Below are 22,141 nucleotides of genomic sequence, written 5' to 3'. Positions count from 1 at the left end.
ATTAAGACAGTTGTTAAACATCTAATTCCCGAGGATGTATGACATTACAACGCATGCTTTTACATCGCATGCCTTTACAACGTAAGTATTACAACGCAGTCCATTACAACGCATAGTGCTTTGGGGTGCTGGATAGTGAATAGTTTAATTTACTATTCCAACTCCAGTCCCCGTGGACACTAGGGAAGGTTTTTGGATAGTAAATTAACCTATTCCCTATCCTAGAGCGCCCCCCAGAGCAATGCGTTGTAATAGTTTGCGTTGTAATGGTTGCGTTGTAAAGGCTCTGCGATGTAAAAGTTGCGTTGTAAAGGTTGTTTACCAATTCCCGATTTCCCGCATGCAGTCATGGAATCTGGAGCCTGTGTCCTCTAGATTGCCAGTCAGTGATGCCATGATTTAAGTGTTGTCAGCATATACTAATGCTTAGCGGCCTTGCTAATCCCAACTCTAATGTTGACTCTATGGAAAAAGATATCACTGATTGGTTACTGGCGACCAGTGATATTCATGCCCGCTTATCAAATTCTCACGGGGCAGACATGCTGAAGCCCATAAATGGTTCACCACTGAACTTAAAACGCAAAAATTATTGTTACATCAGGCCGAGAGGAAATGGAGGCAAGGTTATGCTAGCGAAGATAGACAGCTTTACCTGTCAGCTCATAGGGACTATAAAAAAGCTTTATTGCCGCTAAGACCTTGTACTTTTCTACAAGGGTTCTTGTGGCCCCTAACAAATCCAGAGACATTTTTAGGATTGTAAATGACCTTAGTAGCAATGACAGAATGTCACCCTGTATGGCCCCCACCCAAAAGCTGTGCAACCCACTGAACAGTTTCTTTGTGAACAAAATAGAAACCATTAGGGCAAGTATCCCCTCCTTAGTAAATGGGAAGCCTTTAGATGATAATCCTTATAATTTATCCACTATGGATCAATTTATGACCATAGATCCCGACACTCTATCAGAATTAATGTCCCGAGTCAAGTCGGGCTCTCCCAAGGACTGCTGCCCCCCCTCTATCTTGAGGGAAGTATTTTCAGCCTTACCTTATAGTATCCTTCCCTTCCTTAACGAATCTCTTAAAGGGGAAGTACCCAGCACGTTAAAAAATGCCACATTAGTTCCTCTTCTTAAGAAGCCAGGAGCAGACCCTTCTGATTCTTCTAATTACCATCCTATTTCCCTTCTCCCCTTTTTCAAAGATCTTGGAGGCCCATGTGGCTAGATGTCTCTCCAATTTTATTGAAAAATCTGATTACCTCCAACAGAATCAAGCCGGATTACAGCGTGCTCATTCTACAGAATCAGTTATCCTGGCAGTGATGGATACCTTGAGGGCTAAAGCAGATATGGGGACCCCACAGGCACTGGATCTCTCGGCTGCCTTTGACATGGTCGACCATAACATCTTGCTGTCCCGTGTCGAACAACTGGGGATCCGGGGAACGGCTTACAGGTGGATAAAGTCTTTTCTAACCGGCAGAACCCAAGCAGTGCACCTCGGGAATTATACTGCCCCCAACCTGCCCACTTCATGTGGAGTCCCACAATGCTCGTCCCTTTCCCCATTACTGTTTAATTTGTATATTCGCCCCTTGATCCACTCACTTAAAACCATGAGAACTACTGTTTTCAATTACGCTGACAATCTCCAGCTGGTTTTTAAGTTGGATTCGCCAAACGCAGCTGTCGAATTCCAAGCTACAATGTTACATATTAAACGCTGGATGGATTTGAATCAATTAAAACTTAACCCTGGCAAGACGGAATTGTACTGCCTGGGAAGAGTTCCACCTGCTGGGGACCTCATTTCTGGCCAAGTGAATTAGGCCCTCCCCCTGTCCCTTCTCTATCAGTAAAAAGTCTCGGGGTGACTATAGACTCTGATCTCTCATTGAGGGGACATGTAGGTACTGTGGTCTCTTCTTGTCTCTTTCAATTACGCAAAATTAGAAAAATCGCGTACCTGCTGTCCCACCAAGCTCTTGTTAAGGTGGTGATAGCCTTGGTGCTTTCTCGCCTTGATTTTTCCAATTCTCTTTACACTGGTCTTCCTTTGAGCCTGCTCAGCCGCCTTCATATAATTCAGAATCAGGCGGCGAGACTGATTTATAAACAGACGAAATGGCAATCAGCAAGGCCTTTATTGTCTAAACTACACTGGCTGCCTATAGCACGACGCACTACCTTTAAGACGGGATGTATAGTCTTCAAGGCATTGAATTGCATAAGCCCTAAATTCCTTAATAGCCTGATCACCAGACATGTCCCCATGCGTAACCTTCGTTCCGCCCATCTCCATCTCCTCACTATTCCATCAATTAAATTAAAACGGCAGAGTGGTCGTAGGTTTTCCTATTTGCTCCCAGGCCTTGGAATTCACTCCCACTCTCAGTTAGGAATTGTGACAGCTTACTGGGCTTTAGAAAGGCCTTGAAAACCTGGCTCTTCGGGCAATCCTGTTAAATCGGTCTTTCGCAGCTACTTGTGTATGATTAGCGCCATGAAACCTCTGGTGAGCGTGCGCTTAACAAATCCATCTTAACATAACATAACATAACATATGACACCATTGTAAAGCCAAACACATTTATTAGTGCAGCTAAGGGGGTTACATAGAGGTTAAAAAGTGTGGGGCTCAGAGATAATCCCTGAGGAACCCCACAAGGAAGAGAGAAGAACTTAGACCCAAAGCTTTTAGGCTTCACAATCTACTCTCTGTCTGAGAGAAAGGATGTGAGGAGTTTAAGTGCCTTGCCCCTGATGCCAAGGGCAGAAAGATGGTCAATAAGAAGTCTATGATTGACCGTATCAAATGCCACGGAGAGGTCAATTAACATCAGAGCAACCTTGCTGCCCCTGTCCACAGTTTGCCTAATTTCCTCTGAAACGGTAATCAGAGCTGCCTCAGTGCCATATGGCTTCTGAATCTGTATTGTGGAGCATCTAGGAGATTGTTGTTTTTGATGAACAGGGATAATTCCATATTAATTACCTTCTCTACAATTATTGCGGGGAGAGGGAGCTGTGAAATTGGCCTGCAATTATTTGGGTCCTTGGCATCCAAGTTGGGTTTTATAAGCAGGGGGAGAATAGAGGCCTTCTTCAATTCCTTGGGTAAGTATCCCTTCTTGAGCATCCTATTAAAGGTGTCTCTAAAATAGTTGCCCACGATGCATGGTACTAGATGAAGGACCGCAGGGGGCAAGGATCCAATTGACACCCTGATTATGTTTGACAAAGAAGGGCCGTAATTGTAACTTCTGAGAAAGGATTGAAAACTTCCAAAAGGGGGTTATTTTCCGCTGGGTTAGGAACCTGGATTGTCACTTCTGAGAGAGAATTTGCGTTTTCCATGAGGCCGTTATATTCCATATCAGAGTCACAGCAAATAATCCCACCAGTAAAGGAGTAGTTGTCTCTTCTTCTAGATAGTCTTCAATGGGATGGTTAGTTATGAAAATATTGTGAACCATTTTAACTTTATTTGAAACAAATCTGCCAAACAAATACAGAATTCTGGATTAACAGCGGTGGTTTTTGGTTCAGGCAATTTGCTCAGCTTGCTCACTGTTGCAAAAAGTTCTTTTGGGACATTAAGAAAAGCCTTTATCTTGGCTGCAAAATAACTGGATTTGACATGGGAGACCATGACTTTATAGGCTTAATAACCTTTTTATAGGAAATATTATCGTTGGGGTCATTGTGAATCCGCCACTTCCTTTCAAGCCTACGACAGGCTTGTTTATGGCTCCTGAGATTGTCGTCAAACTAGGGCTCAGAGTTAAGGGTCCTTTTATTCTTAATAATCCTAAGTGTGGCGAGCAAATCAAGGTTAGAGGCAATCCAGTTATGATAAGTAATGGTGGTCTCCTCCAAATCTAAAACAATCTCGCAAAGTAGCTCCTAAACTCACATGCAATACTAATGACCCTTTAATTGCGTGGAGTACATTTGTTTTTCATTTTAATGATTAGTTCTTCTCTCAAAGGTATGCTGAAGAATGTACAAGACCATATCTGGGCAAGATGTATGAATATCTGGTTCCAAATTGCAACCGGTCAGTTTACGACCAGTAACATAATATAATATAACATGTGTATTTGTAAAGCGCACCTTCATCCGGAGGCATCTTGATGCTGAATAACAGATGTTTATTGTTACCCAACTCAATGGTACTCATGTTATCGACCTCTGATGGATGAATGGCTGAGTGGAGCCCCCTGAATTCGAACCTGTGACCATGAGGTGAAACACAGGCCCCTGCAGTGGACACATTAGTCCACTGAGCCACCAGTAAAGATTTGTATGAACCAACCAACTAACTAACTGGTTGGTTCTCAAAAATTGGAATCAAAGAGGGTCACAATTCAGCCTACCTCATGAATATTAATGAGGTAAGTCACAAGTTGCAACTCACTATGATTGGATACCATCAAAGGGATGGTGGGCTGCTGGGGTCTGCAGAACACCATGTCTGTTTTTGCGTATGAATAAAGCTAACATTTTTACTGCAGCCCATTTTCCTTACAATAAAGTAAGCTGCCTTTTTCTTTTTAAAAAGAGTTTCCTTTTCTGTAAAATTTGTTGAAGAGTTGACAGTGGTGCTCTGGTCCTCTGCCAACTCTTCAACAAACACACCTTCCTTTTTGCAAATGGATTACCACCTCTATTGAGGTCTCAGAACCTGACACACAGCATACTGATTAAGTATTTGAAAGAGACGCCCACAACACGCCCCTTCCAGGTACCAAATCGGTATACATTCACAGTTCCATTTTTGGAGATGGAAAAGGTTTTCTAACTCCTTAAATAGGCGTTGTACTTCTGAAACATCATTTTAACGCGGAATCGAAGTATTTGCAATCTAAAAATGCTTAGTACATCTGGCCATGACCCCTTCCTGTTTTATTGATATTACTTATGCCTCTTTAGGTTAAGCAAATTAAGAAAAATGAAGAGGAAAAAAAGCTAATATGGTATGATTATCAATACATATTCAACATATACGTATAATTAAATCGAGAACAGAAAACCAAGCAACTATGTTCATGCGCAATAAACTAACTGTCCACTTGATGGCACTGTGTACCTGTTAACTGTTTTCCATCGCACTAGCGGACTGGCCCACTGCAACATTTCCATGCTGTTTCTGATTTCCCATCGCTCAACAATTCTATTCTTTTACATATTCCACAATTTCAGAATCTAAGATTACAATTATTGTATACTGTAGATACAGCCACAGACTACAAAACCTCTAACTAGTTAATCATTCCGATACCTTCTAAAAAATATTTTTAGGCAACAGTCCTTTTAATAAGAATACACTCTGCATTGACAAAGGCCCTAACCTAAAGGAAAGCAACACAGAGAGCCCCCCAGAATGGCCTGACTTGGTGGGACTGGCTATCCGGCCACTATCTCGTTACAAGCAGGGCGCAGGAGAGGGGATAAAGGGGCAGTGGTACTAAGTGAGAGAAAATAAAATATTTTGTAAAATAACCAACATTGTTGAAGACTTTCAAATCAGAGAGGGAGAGTGTCTGTGTGCGTTTTTGTCTGTGTGTATGTAAACATTCCTGGTAAAATCCGACAGACACCTCAAAATACTCGGCTGAAAGCACCTGTACCCAACTGTTTACCACAAAATACATTTATTGAGGGGGTGTAGCACCCCACCTGAAGCTATGCCCCTGGGAACACAGTGATATTAAGGCCCAAAATGACATTGAATAGTGACGGTAAGTGTTACTTCGAGATACTATGCGTCACATAGAGAGGCCCACCCGTCCTTAAATGTAGGCACAGCAGGTGTTTTGGGGTGGAAATCCACTAATGAAGCAGCGTGAGGATAGGCAAATTTGTGACCGAGTTTGGATTCCAGTGGTAAATAACTGTGGTCTATGGCACTCAGACACGCCCCTTACTAATAGCATACCATCTACACTTTGGAGTTCTGCCCCACATAATGTGGATTCCCATGGGCCAGTCGTGGATACTGGGACGGCTCCACCATTTAAGCCTAAGAATGTCGTCCCACAAGCCCCAGAGCTGAAACAATGTTAATTAAGTTTATTTATTACTGTTTTATTTTTCAGAATCCCGTCCTGAACTAAGTGTCAGGATGGGGCAGGGTCAGCGCTGCCGAGTGGCAGCAGAGAGCTGTGCGCTTTACAATGTGCATGTCTCTTTGGCCAGCCATCTTGCAAGGGCCCTGCAGCTGAGTTAGAGAAAGCGCAGACCTCCAGTGCTCTTAGGATCTCTGAGAGAGGCTGCTCTATCCAATCCTGACACTGCTTTCATGCTGTGAAAGCAGTGCCAGGATTGGGTAGTGCCGTTTCCTGCATCAGGAGCTTCCTGGAAGACCCCCAAGGCAGGAGGACGTCACGCTACGAGGTAAGTGAATTCATTTTATTATTATTTTTTGGTGCGCCCCCACCCTCGGTACAAGCCCGCTGCCACTGTGTTGAAAACAAAAGTGGGGAGGGTCTTATAGAAAATGTGTCCTTCCATGCATCTGCCGCCTTCCTACATTCCATTATAGTTTAATATTATAATGTCCTTTGCAAACAATATCTATCATCTGAAGTCATACCACATAGCCTTCATCTCTCCCCTCGACTTATTTCGAAATATTTTTCATTACTGGGTCCCTGCCACCTCCTTCTGCTTTCCCTTCCATTCCCGCCCTGAGTACACTGGGGCATATTATCAAGCAGGGTGTTAAAAATTATCGCTGTTTTAGCAGCAGAAAACTGCTGCTAAAGCGGCGATAATGGGCTTGATAATATGTCCTTGTGAATTCCATAGAAACCCATGTTCTGGTGTTAACATGGGCTTCTACTGGAATTCTCCAGGGCATATTATCAAGCCCATTATCGCCGCTTTAGCGGCGGTTTTCTTCCGCTAAAACGGCGATAATTTTTAACGCCCTGCTTGATAATATGCCCCACTGTGCCCTTGCTATCATATAGAGGGAAAGTAGTGTAGGAAGCATGCTCAGCAGTGTCTTCATGACCAACAGTCATTGTTGACCATGGCTAAGATCCGGTGTCTCCAAGCAATATCTGCCCTGGAAAGTTGGAAGAGGGAGAACACAGATGACACAATTTTTCTCCACTTCCATCGAACCTGTCAAGACCCTTCGGATGTGGTGGGAGATAAAGAAGTTGACAGATCACCACCCACCATTCTACTGCCTCCCTCATGTCTCTGGAGACCTAAGAAAGGTGGTAGCAATGTCTGGTGGCTTAGTGGAATAATGTGTCCACTGTATGGGCCTGTGTTTGACCTCATGGTGGCAGGTCCACCCAGCCTTTCATCCTTCTGAGGTAGATAAAATGAGTGCCATTGAGTTGGGTAACAATAAATATCTGTTATTCAGCACTGATGAAGCATAATTATCTTAGTATGATTGTCTCAGTCAATTCCCGCTCATTGGATAGTGTGATACCAATACATACTTAAGAAAACATGACTAACGATATGATTCATAAAACATATGAGATGATAATTATTCACGAGAGAGAGGAGACTTTATAATCTTAATGATTTCACAATACATATGTGCTATAAACACCTATAAATGCTATAATGTGTGATGTAATGATATAGTTTTTAACCAGATGATTATAAAAATGTTAAAATAAGTGATCATTTACTATATGAAATGGATTATCTGTAGTCGAAAATGAGTAAACTGATTTCTGTTTATGTAGCAGTATTATCCTGAAAACCTGCAATTTCAAAATGTCAATAGAAAATGTGTTTGTTCACTTATACATGATTTTGCAAATAAGTCAATGCTTGATGGAATATAAAATGCTGTTTTGATTATTAATTTTTATGAAAAAATATTAATCACAAATGAAACAGCTTCATCTATATTCAATAAAACGTTTGAAAGGTTAGCACCTATTCGGTAAATATTAAAGATTTAGCAGGTTCTCCTGTGTAGGCCTTAATATGCATTTTCATATTTTCCGTCGAATAAGACTAGAATGTGCTGACATGACTTCACTACCAGTTATGAGAACTTTTACTAAAGTTTATTTTCTCTAGTTTGAATAAAGGACACTCTTTCTGCTAGTACAAAACTGTCTTTACTTTGTTGCAAGCTCAGAAGTGAGCGCTTTGGAACGGACTTGATATGATACAAATGAAATCCTAGTTCCGAGGAGAAACTAAGTTGAATTTTTTAAATAAGGATGAACATCAGATGAATGGTATTACATACATTTCTGAAACATTTGGATAAAGGTGATGATCACCTATGGACAGACCATAGACTTTCACCAATGGAAATCCTGCAAACTGCGTAAAAGATACTTTTGTGGGAAGGAACAATGCATAATTGGAAGTATAACTGCCCTGTGGGATAAAGGACAGGGGCTGGATGACTATTTTTGAAATTTCCTATGCCTGGTATGCTGTTGGACTGAACTCTGATTTTCCCTGAACTGAACTTTCCTTATTACCCGCACCTTACTGGCTGGTAGCTCGGAAAAGCAAACCTTTCGGCTGAAGGATTGAAAGACTCCGGCTATTGTACGCTGTGCTTTAGCGTCTGTTTGAGGTCACTTTGAGTCTTTGTAGTCCTGACTATCTGCAACCGATTCTTGGTTTGAAGGATTCATATCTGTATTCTGAAACTGCCTTTATTTTCTCTCTCTCTCTCTTTTTCTCTCTCTCTCTCTCTCTCCCTCTCTCTCTCTATTAGTATTATTATTATTATTATTATTAAATTACATTTGTAATGCGCACAGATACCCAAAAAGGGTTTCCCGGCGCCTATTTCTTTCTTTCTCCTTCATTCTCACCAGGTATTTGAATTGTAATGAGTTTGACTCTGAATTGTGATGTGTTGTGATATTAAGTGTATTAATCGATAATCAAAGTTAAATGACTCTAAATGTATTTTTGTACTTTGACCGTTTAAATTGAAATTAAGATAATGATTTGCTTGATATAATCATATATGTGTGTGTTGTTCTTATTATCTAGTCATTGAATATGTTATAAGTGTTTATGCTTATTAGGAAGGCACTTCTTTATTCCAGGTCCTCAGGAGAAGTGGCCATTCGTCTCTTATTACCTGAGTCCCTATTAGCTTGATCAAAAGATCCATTGTAGGACCTAGATAGTTTGTGAAATATTAAGATAAAATGGTGTTGTGGAGGTTTTATGGGCCAAACTCTAGGGTGTCATCGTTTCTGGTAGCTGAGGTGAATATGACATATAACAGAGGTGAGTAGTGATTAAAGTAAGTAACCTGCAAAACCTGTTAGTTCACGCTGCATCAGCACCAAGATACCCTTCTGGGTAATGTGCGCTTTACAAATACACATGTTATGTTACGTAGATGAGTGTCCGTCCCCTGAAAAGCCAGCAGTGTCAGTGGAAAACAGGGAAAATGGCTGCCTCTCAGGGCTACAATAGACATACAATTATTTGAGGGTTCGAGGGAAGTTTTTAAGACCTAAACACAGTTATAACCCCCAAGCAAGTTATAAAGAACAACAACTAACTGTGGGGATAGAGTGGTGGACAAACTACTGTGGAGTAGACCATATGATGTACTGGGTGACTAAGAACGAGTAACTGATGGACATTTTTCACAGTGGTTAACTGTCCAGTCTGTCTTCTATCTAACACGGTACTAGCAGACACATAGCCAGCTATACATATCATGTTTTGAGCAGATCATTAGACCCACAGTTAGTTGTTGCCTCTCAGGGCTGTCACATCACAACTGTGAAATATAAGTTTGGTGATGTCCCAACTGTGAATTCCTGGAAATGGTTCCACTAACTTTACGTATGGAAATGTCAATTTATGGATATGAACAACAGTTGAAGACACCCCTCTCTAGATTCTAAGCCTTCCAGAATGTTATGTTTGACCCCCAACAATGGCGCTTCCTCTCTTCTGCGTTGACTCCATGGCCCAGCTGTGCAGAATGAGAGGAGAAAGGATAGAGGGATCCAGCCAGAACACGTGTGTAAAGATGTACAAAGATGCTGAATGACTGTTTTTTCTGTAAACAGCTATTTTGTGAGTAGTAAAGTACAAATGATGATAGGTACCTGTCTAGATGCCCACCAGGAGTTGTGTTGCTTCCTGCTCAATCTCCTTATCCAACTTCTCTTCACAGTCACACATACACAGAATGACAACATGAACCTTTCATTTAGAACTAATATTCCAGGCTGGGCAGCAGCAGGCCATGAAGGGCTTAGAAGAAACAGATCCGAACACATCTGCCTCATATAAACTGAGACATATAGTAGTAGAACTGAACAATGGCCTCCATTAAAAACGTATTTTCAAACAGACAAACATTTGACAAAAAAGTTACAGTGCGGCAGCAAATTTAAGGCATAGACAATTCATCATTTTCTTTCAGACACTCGTGAGCAAGCAAGAATGAATGGTGTGTGGAGTCCGGGATTGGATCACACGGTACTGATTGTGACTAATAACGGATTGGAGCCGGATGTGCCGCAGGGTGTGGGGTGTGAAGCGAATTGAGGCGTCAAGCGACTAAGGCCCGTTGGCTTAGGTCGCAAAGGGATCTAAAGGGAGGATGACTGGGCACGAGTGGTGATGACTAATTGAAAGTGTTGAGCTCGGTGGAAGAGGATTGTGGTCAACAGGCACACGGGTGAGAGTCACCGAGAGGGATAGTCTATGTGCCTAATACGCGTTGTTGAGACCGCACCAATGTGACTGCCTTTTCGGGCGTACGATGGTGCCGCAGTGAGTGTGTAACCATAACACGCCTACCAGTTGGCAGAAGTATCAAAAAATTGGAGTTTGTGACTTCGAAATAGCCGGAATAAGATCGCCACAGCTGAAAAGGGAAATTAAATTAAATTGAAAAGAATCATCAGGGTCGTGGCTGTGAAAGAAAGTGAGCCGCAGTGAACCGGCGCAAGGGAGTGCATACCTCTGTAAGTAGCGATAACAACATGAATGGTTGTCCTGGAGGTAATGGAGGGAGAGGGCGGCCGTGGCTCTCCTCAGTACACTCCTGTATCCAAGATTTGGGATTGATTGAGTGCCGTACCGGATTAGGTATAGGGCTTGCTCATGAAAGTGAAGTAAGTGAGCGGATAAGTCTTTTTTTAAAAATGTAAAAGTAAATTGGACAGATAGGGGCCATGCACGGGCTGGGATTAGGGCTTACCTTAGGATTGCATGATGGCTGGAATCAGGAGACAGCAGCGATGTGCCGTGGGGTTCCTAGCGTGATAGCAGGTACTCGAGAGTGTTCAAGGAGCACTGATTCAAGTAGGGCTAAACAGGGCGCCATTTTGGATGAATCACATGGTCAGGAAACAGAGAGGAAGGACTATCGTGCACTCGGTGTGTACTGGGGCAGCCATATTGGAATGGTGTGAAAAAGAGAGGAAGGACTATCGTGCACTCGGTGTGTACTGGGGCAACCATATTGGAATGGTGTGAATAAGTGAATGGTCCTGGAGCAGGGGTGATACTGGTGAAGTGCCCGGCGCGTGATTTGAACTCTCATTAATGTGTCTCACATTTGGACAGTGTACCTTGATCAATACATTTAGAGAAGCAATCGCGGAAGCAATAGATATGGTAACAGTCTGGGTGAAAAATAACAGAAACCAATGTACATCAATTTACAAAATTAAAAGACATAAATGTAATGGTGATCTGAACTACTGAACGGCCGCCCTCTCCCTCCATTACCTCCAGGACAACCATTCATGTTGTTATCGCTACTTACAGAGGTATGCACTCCCTTGCGCCGGTTCACTGCGGCTCACTTTCTTTCACAGCCACAACCCGGATGATTCTTTTCAATTTAATTTAATTTCCCTTTTCAGCTGTGGCGATCTTATTCCGGCGATTTCGAAGTCACAAACTCCAATTTTTTTATACTTCTGCCAACTGGTAAGCGTGTTATGGTTACACACTCACTGCGGCACCATCGTACGCCCGAAAGGGCAGTCACATTGCTGCGGTCTCAACAACGCGTATTAGGCACATAGACTATCACTCTCGGTAACTCTCACCCGTGTGCCTGTTGACCACAATCCTCTTCCACCGAGCTCAACACTTTCAATTAGTCATCACCACTCGTGCCCAGTCATCCTCACTTTAGATCCCTTTGCGACCTAAGCCAACGGGCCTTAGTCGCTGGACGCCTAAATTCGCTTCACACCCCACACCCTGCGGCACATCCGGCTCCACGCCGTTATTAGTCACAATCAGTACCCTGTGTTCCAATCCCGGACTCCACACACCATTCATTCTTGCTTGCCCACGAGTGTCTGAAAGAGAATGATGAATTGTCTATGCCTTAAATTTGCTGCCGCACTGTAACTTTTTTGTCAAATGTTTGTCATTGGTTCTTATAGGCCATATTTCTTCCTTTTTTCTCCTTGTTTTTCTCCTGACAGGCACAAACATGTTCTGAACCAGGCAAATGTTATTTTCTAGTCCTGATGATGGTCCCAGTTTACCATGAGCACGGGATCGAAACGTCGACATTTCTAAATAGAACCACAAATGTTCATTGTGCCTAACTGTTGTGGTATCTATTCTTGGTCAAAACTTGCTGTTATTTAAAACTGAATGCAGGTGGCCAAAGCTCAAAGTCTTTGCCTGTATTTCTGTTTGGTTCAATTTTCTGTATTGTTCCCCCATTCCTCCACACTTCCCGGTTCTTTAAAGGTACAGGCTTGTGCCTCACTATTTATGCTGTTCAAAGTATTTCTGACTTTATTCTCTCCATTGTAAAAATAAAACTCCATTGTCCGGCTGGACACTGGATGGCTAGAGTAACCCATCGTTGGTTATATTCCAATTATTTTGTGTACATGATTATTTGCTTAGGACCTTTGTTCTTTGAAATAGAACTCCATTAAAAACTGGCACCTTCCTGCACAAAAACAATACTGGGAAGCATATTCCTCTTTCTATGTGTGCTGCAGAATAAAGCACACATACGAAGAGTAAATAACAAAGAGAAATGCAGATATTTCTCCTTGTTACAAATCATCGAAGTTGCGTGGGAACACCCACGCAATGCCCACAGAATGCTACGGCTTTCCAGGACAGAGTAACACAATGCAACAATTTGCGCTACATTGAATTACTCCACATTTCTGGAGCTAGTCAAAGGCACGCAAAGTGGCTTTGCGTGGCTTCACAAATCTGACTTAAGGTTTGCGCCACTTATGCACCACATTGCGTGGTGCAAGAGTGATGCAAACCAGGTCATGAATATGACCCTAAGTGTCTATTCCTCATGCAGAAGGCCTGCCACCATTCTCTAGACATTATAAGTTACCGATCTAACTGGGAATAAGGACCGAAACTAGCTGAGCCTTCACTGGGATTCTCGGTCTACTGCAGCCTAGTCCGCCGGTGCCCTGCTACATAAAGATGAACCATAAAAGCATTTTGAGAAATATCCTATAGAGGTATATGGACTCTTAAAAAAAACGATCACAAAGAAATGCACATTGTATTTTACTACCGTTGTTCTTTGTTGTATGTGTAATTAGCAGCTAGTATAGAATGCTGGTTCTTGTTGTGTGTCTTTTTAGCACCTAGTATAAAATGCTGCAAGCAGGTCAGCCATTCATAATGCCCCCTTTGTAGGCTGTAGCTACCAATCTAGGCCTGCTCAGGTACCTTTTCTTGGTTACCACCTTCATACCCCAACAAAATCTTTTTTTCATTATGTGGCACTGCAGGGAGAGAAACAGCTCCTGTCCAGTGACGCAGCACCCACATCTTCAATATAAGCTCCTCTCTCTCAAGCTGTGCCAGCCACTCTCCTCCTTTTTCTAAAGGTGAATGTAATCCCTAAAAAAAAGTATTGTAAAGTAGATAAAATAAGCAAACTGCTAAGTTCATTTTTTTCTACTTGCCAATTGGGTTTACATTTCCCCTCGGTGAAGAAAGAGGATGGGCCAGCAGTACATGCCACAGAGACCAGCTTATGAAGAAAGGGAGCCAAAGTTCCTCTGTTGATATTTTTCCCCTCAAACACGCTTAAATTCACTGCTAAGGAAGCAGGGGAGGGTGGTAATAGCCTTATTCTCCGCACCTGCAGGGCAATGGCCTTTCTTATTACCCTAGTTTGCTGAGCAATAATAGCTGGGGACTGGTATTGCGGCAAAGTTAATTAACAGCCATTATTGCCCACAGCTGCAGCCAATTATGCTTAATTAGAACATTGGAATGTTTGGACCACCCCTGACAACAAGAGAGTAACAGAGGGTCAGTAATGACTGGTAAATACATCCTGCACCAATATTCAAATGCTTGTCTTTCTGTTTCCTCCAATTTAATTTAGAACAGATGTCTCCAACCAGTCGATTGTGAGCTATCAATACCCCCCAGACACCTTCAGAGTAGCCCTCACTGACACACATGTCAGCCCTGTTCTAGTGCCCTTAGTCAACATATTTTGTTCAAACTATAGTATCTGGGACTATGGACATTAGGCTTAAAATCAATTAAGCTGGGCGTGGGTGTGTCTGATAACAATGAGCAAGTTGCTTATCCTTCGGTAGCTCATGATGATTTTTAATGATCAGAAGTAGCTCTTACTACAGAAAAGGTCAGAGACACCTGCTTTAGAACATACTGCATGTACTGGGTGGAATATTCTAACAGCATTATAGGTCTTCAGCCTAGGACTATACCAAGTGTAAAAGTCCCTCTCCCTGCATCTTTTACCTATTTTGAGCTTAAAGTGAACCTAAAAAGTTCCAAGGTGAAGTTAGTTTGCTACCAGTAATATATCCATGTCTATTAACTCTTACTCACATTTGGAATTATGAATACCACTGGTGAATTTTAGAGACAGTATGGCAAATTTCATATCCTTGTTTTGTTTAAATTACAGTGTGCCATGATGATATTTAGCAGAGTACACTTGGGAGGCAAACCACCTCCTGCTGTCAGAACAGTTATAAAGAAGGCCTACCAGCTTCATCTGTAGTGATCGTCAGCTCGTTGCTTGCTTCGCTCTTCCCAATGCGGTTTTTGGCGTACATTCGTATGTTGTAGGTAGAGGACGGATGGAGATCAATGATCGTAGCCTGGTTCAGCTGAGAGGAGACATCCTTGGTCCTCTGAACTGAATCCCACGAATCTACAAAACACAGATTAAATGGAGAAGGAGAAGTTCACAGAGGGCTATTTCCTTAATAATTATCATCATAATAATCGTTGATTCCAAAGCACAACCACGAAGCTATGGACTGTCGTGGGTTTTCCGTACTTGTTCCATACCTCTGGAACTAGCTTGTAGCAACATTTTAGCACACAATTAATATTTTAGGCTCTTTGGTGGCCTTTTCACTTATTTTTGGATGTAGTACACATGCTCATTTGGTTCATCTTCAAAAATATGTCCAAAAGATTTGCAAGAAATTATTTAAAAGCTACAGCAGAAGTGTTAGGAATCATACCTGGTTTCAGACAAGGCCCACTGGTCTCAATTAAATATGTAAGTGTACCTTTTACTGTCATATCAAATGAAATAAGTAGGCTCCAGAGACCTCACTATTGCAGATTCTGAGGTGTACGTCATCTATGATTTTGTCGCCGTTCCTGCCCCCAATGCCTTCCACTGATAAAATGTGTACACACGAGAACCTCTCTCATGAGTTTTAGTACTGTTAACATAATTTTGATTATTTTGTTTTTACACTTTTTTTGTCGTGTTTTTGTTTTTGATTGTTTGGATATAGTTTCTATATGTGTTGTCTAATTGTTATCTTTTAATGTTTTGGTAAATCGAAATAAAGATTTTATTGATTGATTAATGGAATGTTATCCATAAAATTATTCTGACTCTCAAAGTTGTATAACATAGTGTCTAAAGCTTCTGGTGTTTGCCTGTTCTCTGGATATGAGAGTCCCTGAGTAAAATACATTCCCTTCTACTTTTGTATAAAGTCTGTTTTACTCACATTTCCAGCCATTCCCTTATGCCGATGGAGTTCAAGGGGAAGAGTGCGATCAACTTTTAGCATTGAAGCGTATTTAGCATCTAAGGCATTAGCACTCTACTTGATTACAATTTACACTGCAATGTTCAAGACAGACATCTTTCCCACTTGCTGGAAGTCAGCCTCAAATCTCCCTCTATTATAAAAAGCCAATCCTAATGCGATGGATCTGAATAACTATCGTCCAGACTCCCCTATCCAGTCAACCTGGTGGAGAAGCTGATAAATGAGCAACTTACCTCATTCATAGATGAGAACCATCTCCCCGACTACACTAAGTTTGGCTCTAGACAAGGCCATAGTACAGAATCAGAGGCCAAGAGTAATAGAGGCAAATAAGTAAATTAGAGCGGCTCTGGAAGGGCGGAAATGCGGCCCAACACTGATCAACTTGTATGTGACACCTCTAGCTAAACTCATAAAATCATCAGGTCTATCATATGCTGATGATACCCAGATAGTAGTCTCACTTTCCAAAAATTATGTCCACTCCAGAAACCTTTTTAGGAACTGTATGAATGTGGCAAGTAAGTGGATGGACTGTAATTGTTTGAAACTGAACTCCTCAAAGACAGAGGTTATTCTTTTTGGGAATAACAGGCCACTCTGGTCCCTGATGTGATGGCCATCAGATCTGGGAACACTTCCAACACCTTTCCCGAATGTAAAAAAATCTGGGGGTACTTTTGGACAATGATCTGAAATTCAAAACTCGGGTAAATAAGGTCACTTTGTCCTCTTTTCATGCTCTCAGAGTGATTAAAAAACTCGAAAAATTAATGTCCTTTAATCTTCTGATTAACGTGTTCTGACAAGACGGGTTTATACTAACAGTTTTTACCTGGATCTACCAAAAGGTTCCCTAAGGAAACTCCAAACGCTTAAAAATGCTGCTGTTCTATTCCTCTTGAAAACTCCAAAATTTCATTTGGCAAAAGCAGCCGTCAGGAAACTGCACTGGCTGTCAGTTAAACAACACGTCATCTTCACGGCCTCATGCAAGGCCTATGAGACCCTTCATGGGCAGAGCCCTTCCTACTTCAAGAAGAATCTGAGGTAGTACACGCCTGGCAGAAGTCTGCGCTGTAGTTCCGCCTTGCGTTTGGTGGTGCCGTCCTTCAAAGGATCCTTCTGGGGGAGCTTCCTCAGGTCCACAGCATTACATTGGAACCATCTCCCTCATGACCTGGATGTTTAACCAACAACTGAGTTTCACATCTCCTCATTTTGCAAAGCGACCAAGACACCTATGGGCAATTGTTGCGCTTATCAAAACCTAGTTATAGGTTATTCTCCTCCTCTGCCTTCATTTCGTGGGGCCTTTTTAGACTCTGAGACTAGTCTGTTGAGGGCAGATTTACAAGCCCTTGCATCATTTTTGCGCCGCAGATGCGTCACTTTTTGTGACGCAGCAGCAGCAGCGTAAAAATGTAGCCCGTTTACAACATGGCGCATCTAGGGAGATGCTTCACGTTGTAAAGCCCTGCGTCACATTATACCTGCGTCAGGTATAATGTATGCAGGATGGGCGTTCCAACGCAAAAAAGCCTTGTAGAAGTGACGCCGTGAAATCTACAAGCTGGGAAAGTGACGCATCTTCACAGATGCGTCACTTTCTTGTAAATCTGCCCCTTGCTGTTTACGAGTCTGCATGAAGCAACAGGGCTCAACCTCATAAATCCTCCCTCCCCATTGATGCTGCCTTTCTTCCTCTACCTATATAACTCTCTTATCTCTTCTCTTCCATTATTTCCTCGAATATCTTCTTTCTACCCTCTTTTATTTATCAGATGTGCCTAATTCAACCTGACAAAGTGCTCAAAAGTTACTCAGTCCCACGAAATAGCATCCTAGACAAATGTAATATCGCTGCACCGTCAGTTTGCAATAACATAGACCTAATTTGCCGCAGCACTGATTATATTTACAATTCACTCTGCTAGATCATAAGTATAAAAGATATTAAACAAAAACAACTTCATATCTGCTTCAGGAGTGGATGATACTGTCCCTTAAAATGCACCATAGAACTGCTAAGCAATGTGGTTCCTCTTCTACAAAAACAGATGTGCAGGTGTTCAGAAAACATGCCAGCACTGAATATTGCCAATAAAAACACCCTATTAAAATGATTCCTCAGCTCCACGAATGGAAATTCCTTTATTGCACTTAAATCACCTTGCTGTAGTTTTATATGTAATTACAACTACCATGGTGTTGTCAACAACTCTTGTAATTAATACTTTTAATCTTTGTCTTTGCAGTGATAAATAAACATAATCATCTGGTGCAAACAGTGTGAACCTGGAGGTGTCCATCACACCTCTCCTCTGGTTTGGCTCACTACCACTACCTCGATATTCGCTTAAGGTCCATAGGCATATTTTATAGGGCCTGTAAACATAAGACACACAGGGGCACATTATGATGGCGGACGGACCTGAGTCCGTCCGCCACCATAGAGTAGGAGGGACCGTCCGCAGGGGCTGCGGCAGTCCCTCCGTGCAGATTAGGATGTGACCGCCAGGTTGGCGGTCACATCCTCAATCTTTAACATTGCGGCGGGTGCAGCTTCAAGCTGCACCCGTCGCAATGTTAAAAATGCATACATTGCATTTGTATGCAGCAAGCGGCAGGCACGGCGCGGTGCCTGCCGATTACTGCATACAAATGCAGGGGGGTACCATAGGTACCCCCCATGTGCACCCCCCTCCCCCCCTTCACCCAGGGGGCCCGCAACGGGCCCAGGGCCCCCGCAGTGAAGCTCCGTATGCTTTTCCACAGCGGAAAACCCGCCGTGGAAAAGCATTTTTTTTTTGGGCATCCTAATATGGCTGACGGTGTCTGAGAGACACCGTCACCATATTAGTGCTTTTCCGCCGCGGTTGTAAGCCAACCGCGGCGGAAAAGCTGCTGACGGAAACCAGGACCCACCAGCCATCCTAATGTGGCGGTGGGTCTTTGGTGGGTCCGCTGCGGTTTTTCCGTATCCTCCGGGCCGGCGGTGGCTTCCGCCGGCCCGGAGGATGCAGAAAAAACGCTATTCTAATCAACCCCTTAATATGGGGCAATATACCAAGAGGCGATGCACCGATCAGAGCATGTCAATGATCATTTCTGCTGTTTTATTGTCGTTCTTATATTACAAAACAGTCATTATTGCCAATTTCATGATTATCGCAACGTGCTCAAACTCTGAAAGATGGACGTTGGGCGCTATGATGATCCCGCCCCAAATGTTATCTTCCGAACATCTCTCTTTTTTGGGGGGGGGGGGTTTATAGCAGGAACTCGACCCGAAGATATCAGAGTGCTTTACATGAGCACCAGTTTTGTTACAGATGGGCACATTCATTTTTATTATTAGGTGTGGGGAGATTAAGTGATTTACCCAGAATAACAGGATGTTGAGATTCCCTGCCGAGACTCAAACCCGGTTCCCTAGCTTCAAAGTCAACCGCTCTAGTCGGAAGTCTACATCCTCTTAGCTGTCAACACACTGGCATTATTCTAATGGACTTCAAAGCAACATGGTTAAATAAATTTACTGAATTTTAAAGAGAAAACAGCTACACCAAGGGGGGTCCTGGTGACAGATGGTGCCTGGCACATGGTGCATGGATGTGTGCAAAGTTTTGTTTTACTGTGGCTTGTGCTGCGGCCCTTTTCCTGCACCACAGCACAAGTCGCAGTGGAAAAGAGCACTTTGCGACCACCTGCACAGTGGTGCTTTCATAATAGGGTAGGTAGAACCGGCCTACCGCTATCGTAATGAGGGCCTAAGACTCTAAAAAGCACAAAGATACACTGAGGTGAACAATTAAGTCTTCAAAAGCATCCAAAAATGATTCTACGACTTGATGTAATGAATATAAAGAGAGTTCATTCCAAACTTTAGGTACTAGGTAGGAAAATGACATTCCTCCCCTTCTTTGCTGTTTAAACTTTGGGATTTTAAACAATAAGGCCTTACGAGAGCTCAAGAGTCTACTAAAAGAATAAGTAAGAAACTGATCTTAGAGGTAACTTGGACCAATACCGTTGTACACTCTGTGAGCCAACACCAGAGCTTTGGACTGGATGCATTGCATTATTGGTAACCAGTGCAACTGTCTGAGATGATGTGATACAGAACAGTGCCAGAGCAATCCGAGAACCTGATGGGCTACCACATTTAGAGTCACCTGTGATTGGCACAGCACCATGCCACTTTTGATTACACCCAGCCATATGCAAATCAGTCTTGGCCCTTCTCCAGTAGGCACGTCCATCCTGGAAAGCCATGCCAGGTCCTCTCTGAACCATAACACAAGTAACTCAAGACCGGTTTTGACCGGGCTAGGGCGCTTCAGTCAGGTGTAGCTTGGTTCCAGTGGCACAGTCAGTAAGGGACACACATCTGGGCATACCCTTGTCACTTAGGTCGTTAACTTAATTACACAAAAGGTGATGGGAGAAATGCCTGCAATAAGTCTAACCACTGGCAATCGCTCAAGGATCAATGTCAATTTAGCATTAAAATCAATCCAGAATAAAGGGAAACAGACAACCCTCTCCACAACAGAGCCAAGAGCATATGTAATATTACCTTTGTGGTTTGGGACCTGAAAACCTAACTTTTCATTCAGCCAGAAGCCTGTTCGTCCATGTTATGCTCCACAAACGTGTTGCTGTAAACCCCGAAGGGTCTTGGAAAAAGGCAAGGGGCATGATCTGTATAAGAATGCTTTCAAGGGCATTAGGTTGTAACTCAACTGTACAGCACTCCCTGTAGTGAGAACATCATCCATAAACATTACAACACTTATAATTGTCATCCCTGCACAACCAGGTGTTCGCACAGGGATCACAATATACCGCGCAACTTGTGATGCGGGCCCAATCCAGAGCTACAAAATCTTGTGTAATGAAAGCCAAGGGTTTTCAAACCACCTTGACAACCCCCATACCCACTCACTGTAGTTTATCTGCTCTGTAGTAAGATCCTACCTGATTTGTTCTTGCATTCTATATCGTAGCCTGTGATTGGGCTGTTTCCATCGAAGCCCATCGTCCATCTCAGAGCGATGCTGCGCGCTCTCACCTCTCGAATTTCTATTTCTGGAGGGTCAGGCGGTTCTGGAAAGCAAGTGATCAAATGAGAGAGTAAAATTACAATACATAAATGAGGGTCTATATTATGTGATTGACGTGCATATATATGAATGGCCTTAAAGCACATTTTTCAAAGGTTGACCTTTGTAAAATGCACACTGAAGCCTCCATCATAACCATCTACACTCCTGACAAGGAAGAGAGGAAAAAGCTACAAAGGTCACTTTAACTAACCTGAGACATACAACAGAGATGAAGAAGCAATATTTTGACTAAGTGCGGTATAGCCTATATATGATGACCTTATATGTACATTGCATATGGAGAAGCACAGGGAAGTATCAGTACATTTGGAAAATATAGGGGGCCTTATTTATGAAAAGTGACGCATCGCTGAGTGAAAACAGCGATGCGTCACTTTTCATTACGCCCTCCTTGCGACATGCTGGATGCGTCATATTTACAGTATGATGCATCATATCGCAAGGAGTTACAGATACGTCAGTATTTCTGATGTATCTGTAGGTGCAAAAATTACTCATTGCTGGAGTGTATTACGAAAGTGACGCAACTCCATCAATGGATCATTTCAAATGGGCAAGTCCCATTTCAAATGTGCCTGCATCAGTCTTAAGCCTGCTGTGAGGTAGGCGTAAGATATTGACGCATTTGCATCCTAGAAGTGACGCAGTGAAATCTTGTAGCTTTCACTGTGTCACTTCTATGAGGCGTACTAGCGTCAGAACGCCCACCCTACATACATTATACCTGGCGCAGGTATAATGTGGTGCAGGGGCTTACAAAGTGACACATCTACCTAGATGTGTCACTTTGTAAATATGACGCAGCATGGTGCATTTTTTTACCTTGCTGGTGCGTCACAAAAAGTGACGCACCGGCGGCGCCAAAGTGACACACCGGTGGCACAAAAGTGATGCACCAGCGGCGCAAAAGTGATGCACCGGCAGCGCAAAAGTGACGCACGGGCTCATAAATAAGCCCCAGGTTGTTTAGATCATCGGGGTGGAG

At 42.8% G+C, this 22,141-nt stretch overlaps 1 protein-coding gene across 1 annotated transcript in view; it reads right to left on the bottom strand.

The window, feature by feature from the left end:
* DSCAM (DS cell adhesion molecule) overlaps positions 1-22,141 on the bottom strand; it is a 959,122-nt gene that overhangs the window by 276,181 nt on the left and 660,800 nt on the right. Inside the window, exons 14-15 of the mRNA XM_078656818.1 lie at positions 21,008-21,136; positions 14,989-15,156 (exon numbers count right to left, since the gene is read on the bottom strand). Of these exons, the coding sequence (XP_078512944.1) occupies positions 14,989-15,156; positions 21,008-21,136 (297 nt within the window). The remainder of the gene's footprint in view (positions 1-14,988; positions 15,157-21,007; positions 21,137-22,141) is intronic.

The sequence above is a fragment of the Lissotriton helveticus genome, chromosome 8 (assembly GCF_964261635.1).
Source record: "Lissotriton helveticus chromosome 8, aLisHel1.1, whole genome shotgun sequence".
NCBI classification, from domain to species: Eukaryota; Metazoa; Chordata; class Amphibia; order Caudata; family Salamandridae; genus Lissotriton; species Lissotriton helveticus.
This window is presented reverse-complemented; position numbering and strand designations above follow the sequence as displayed.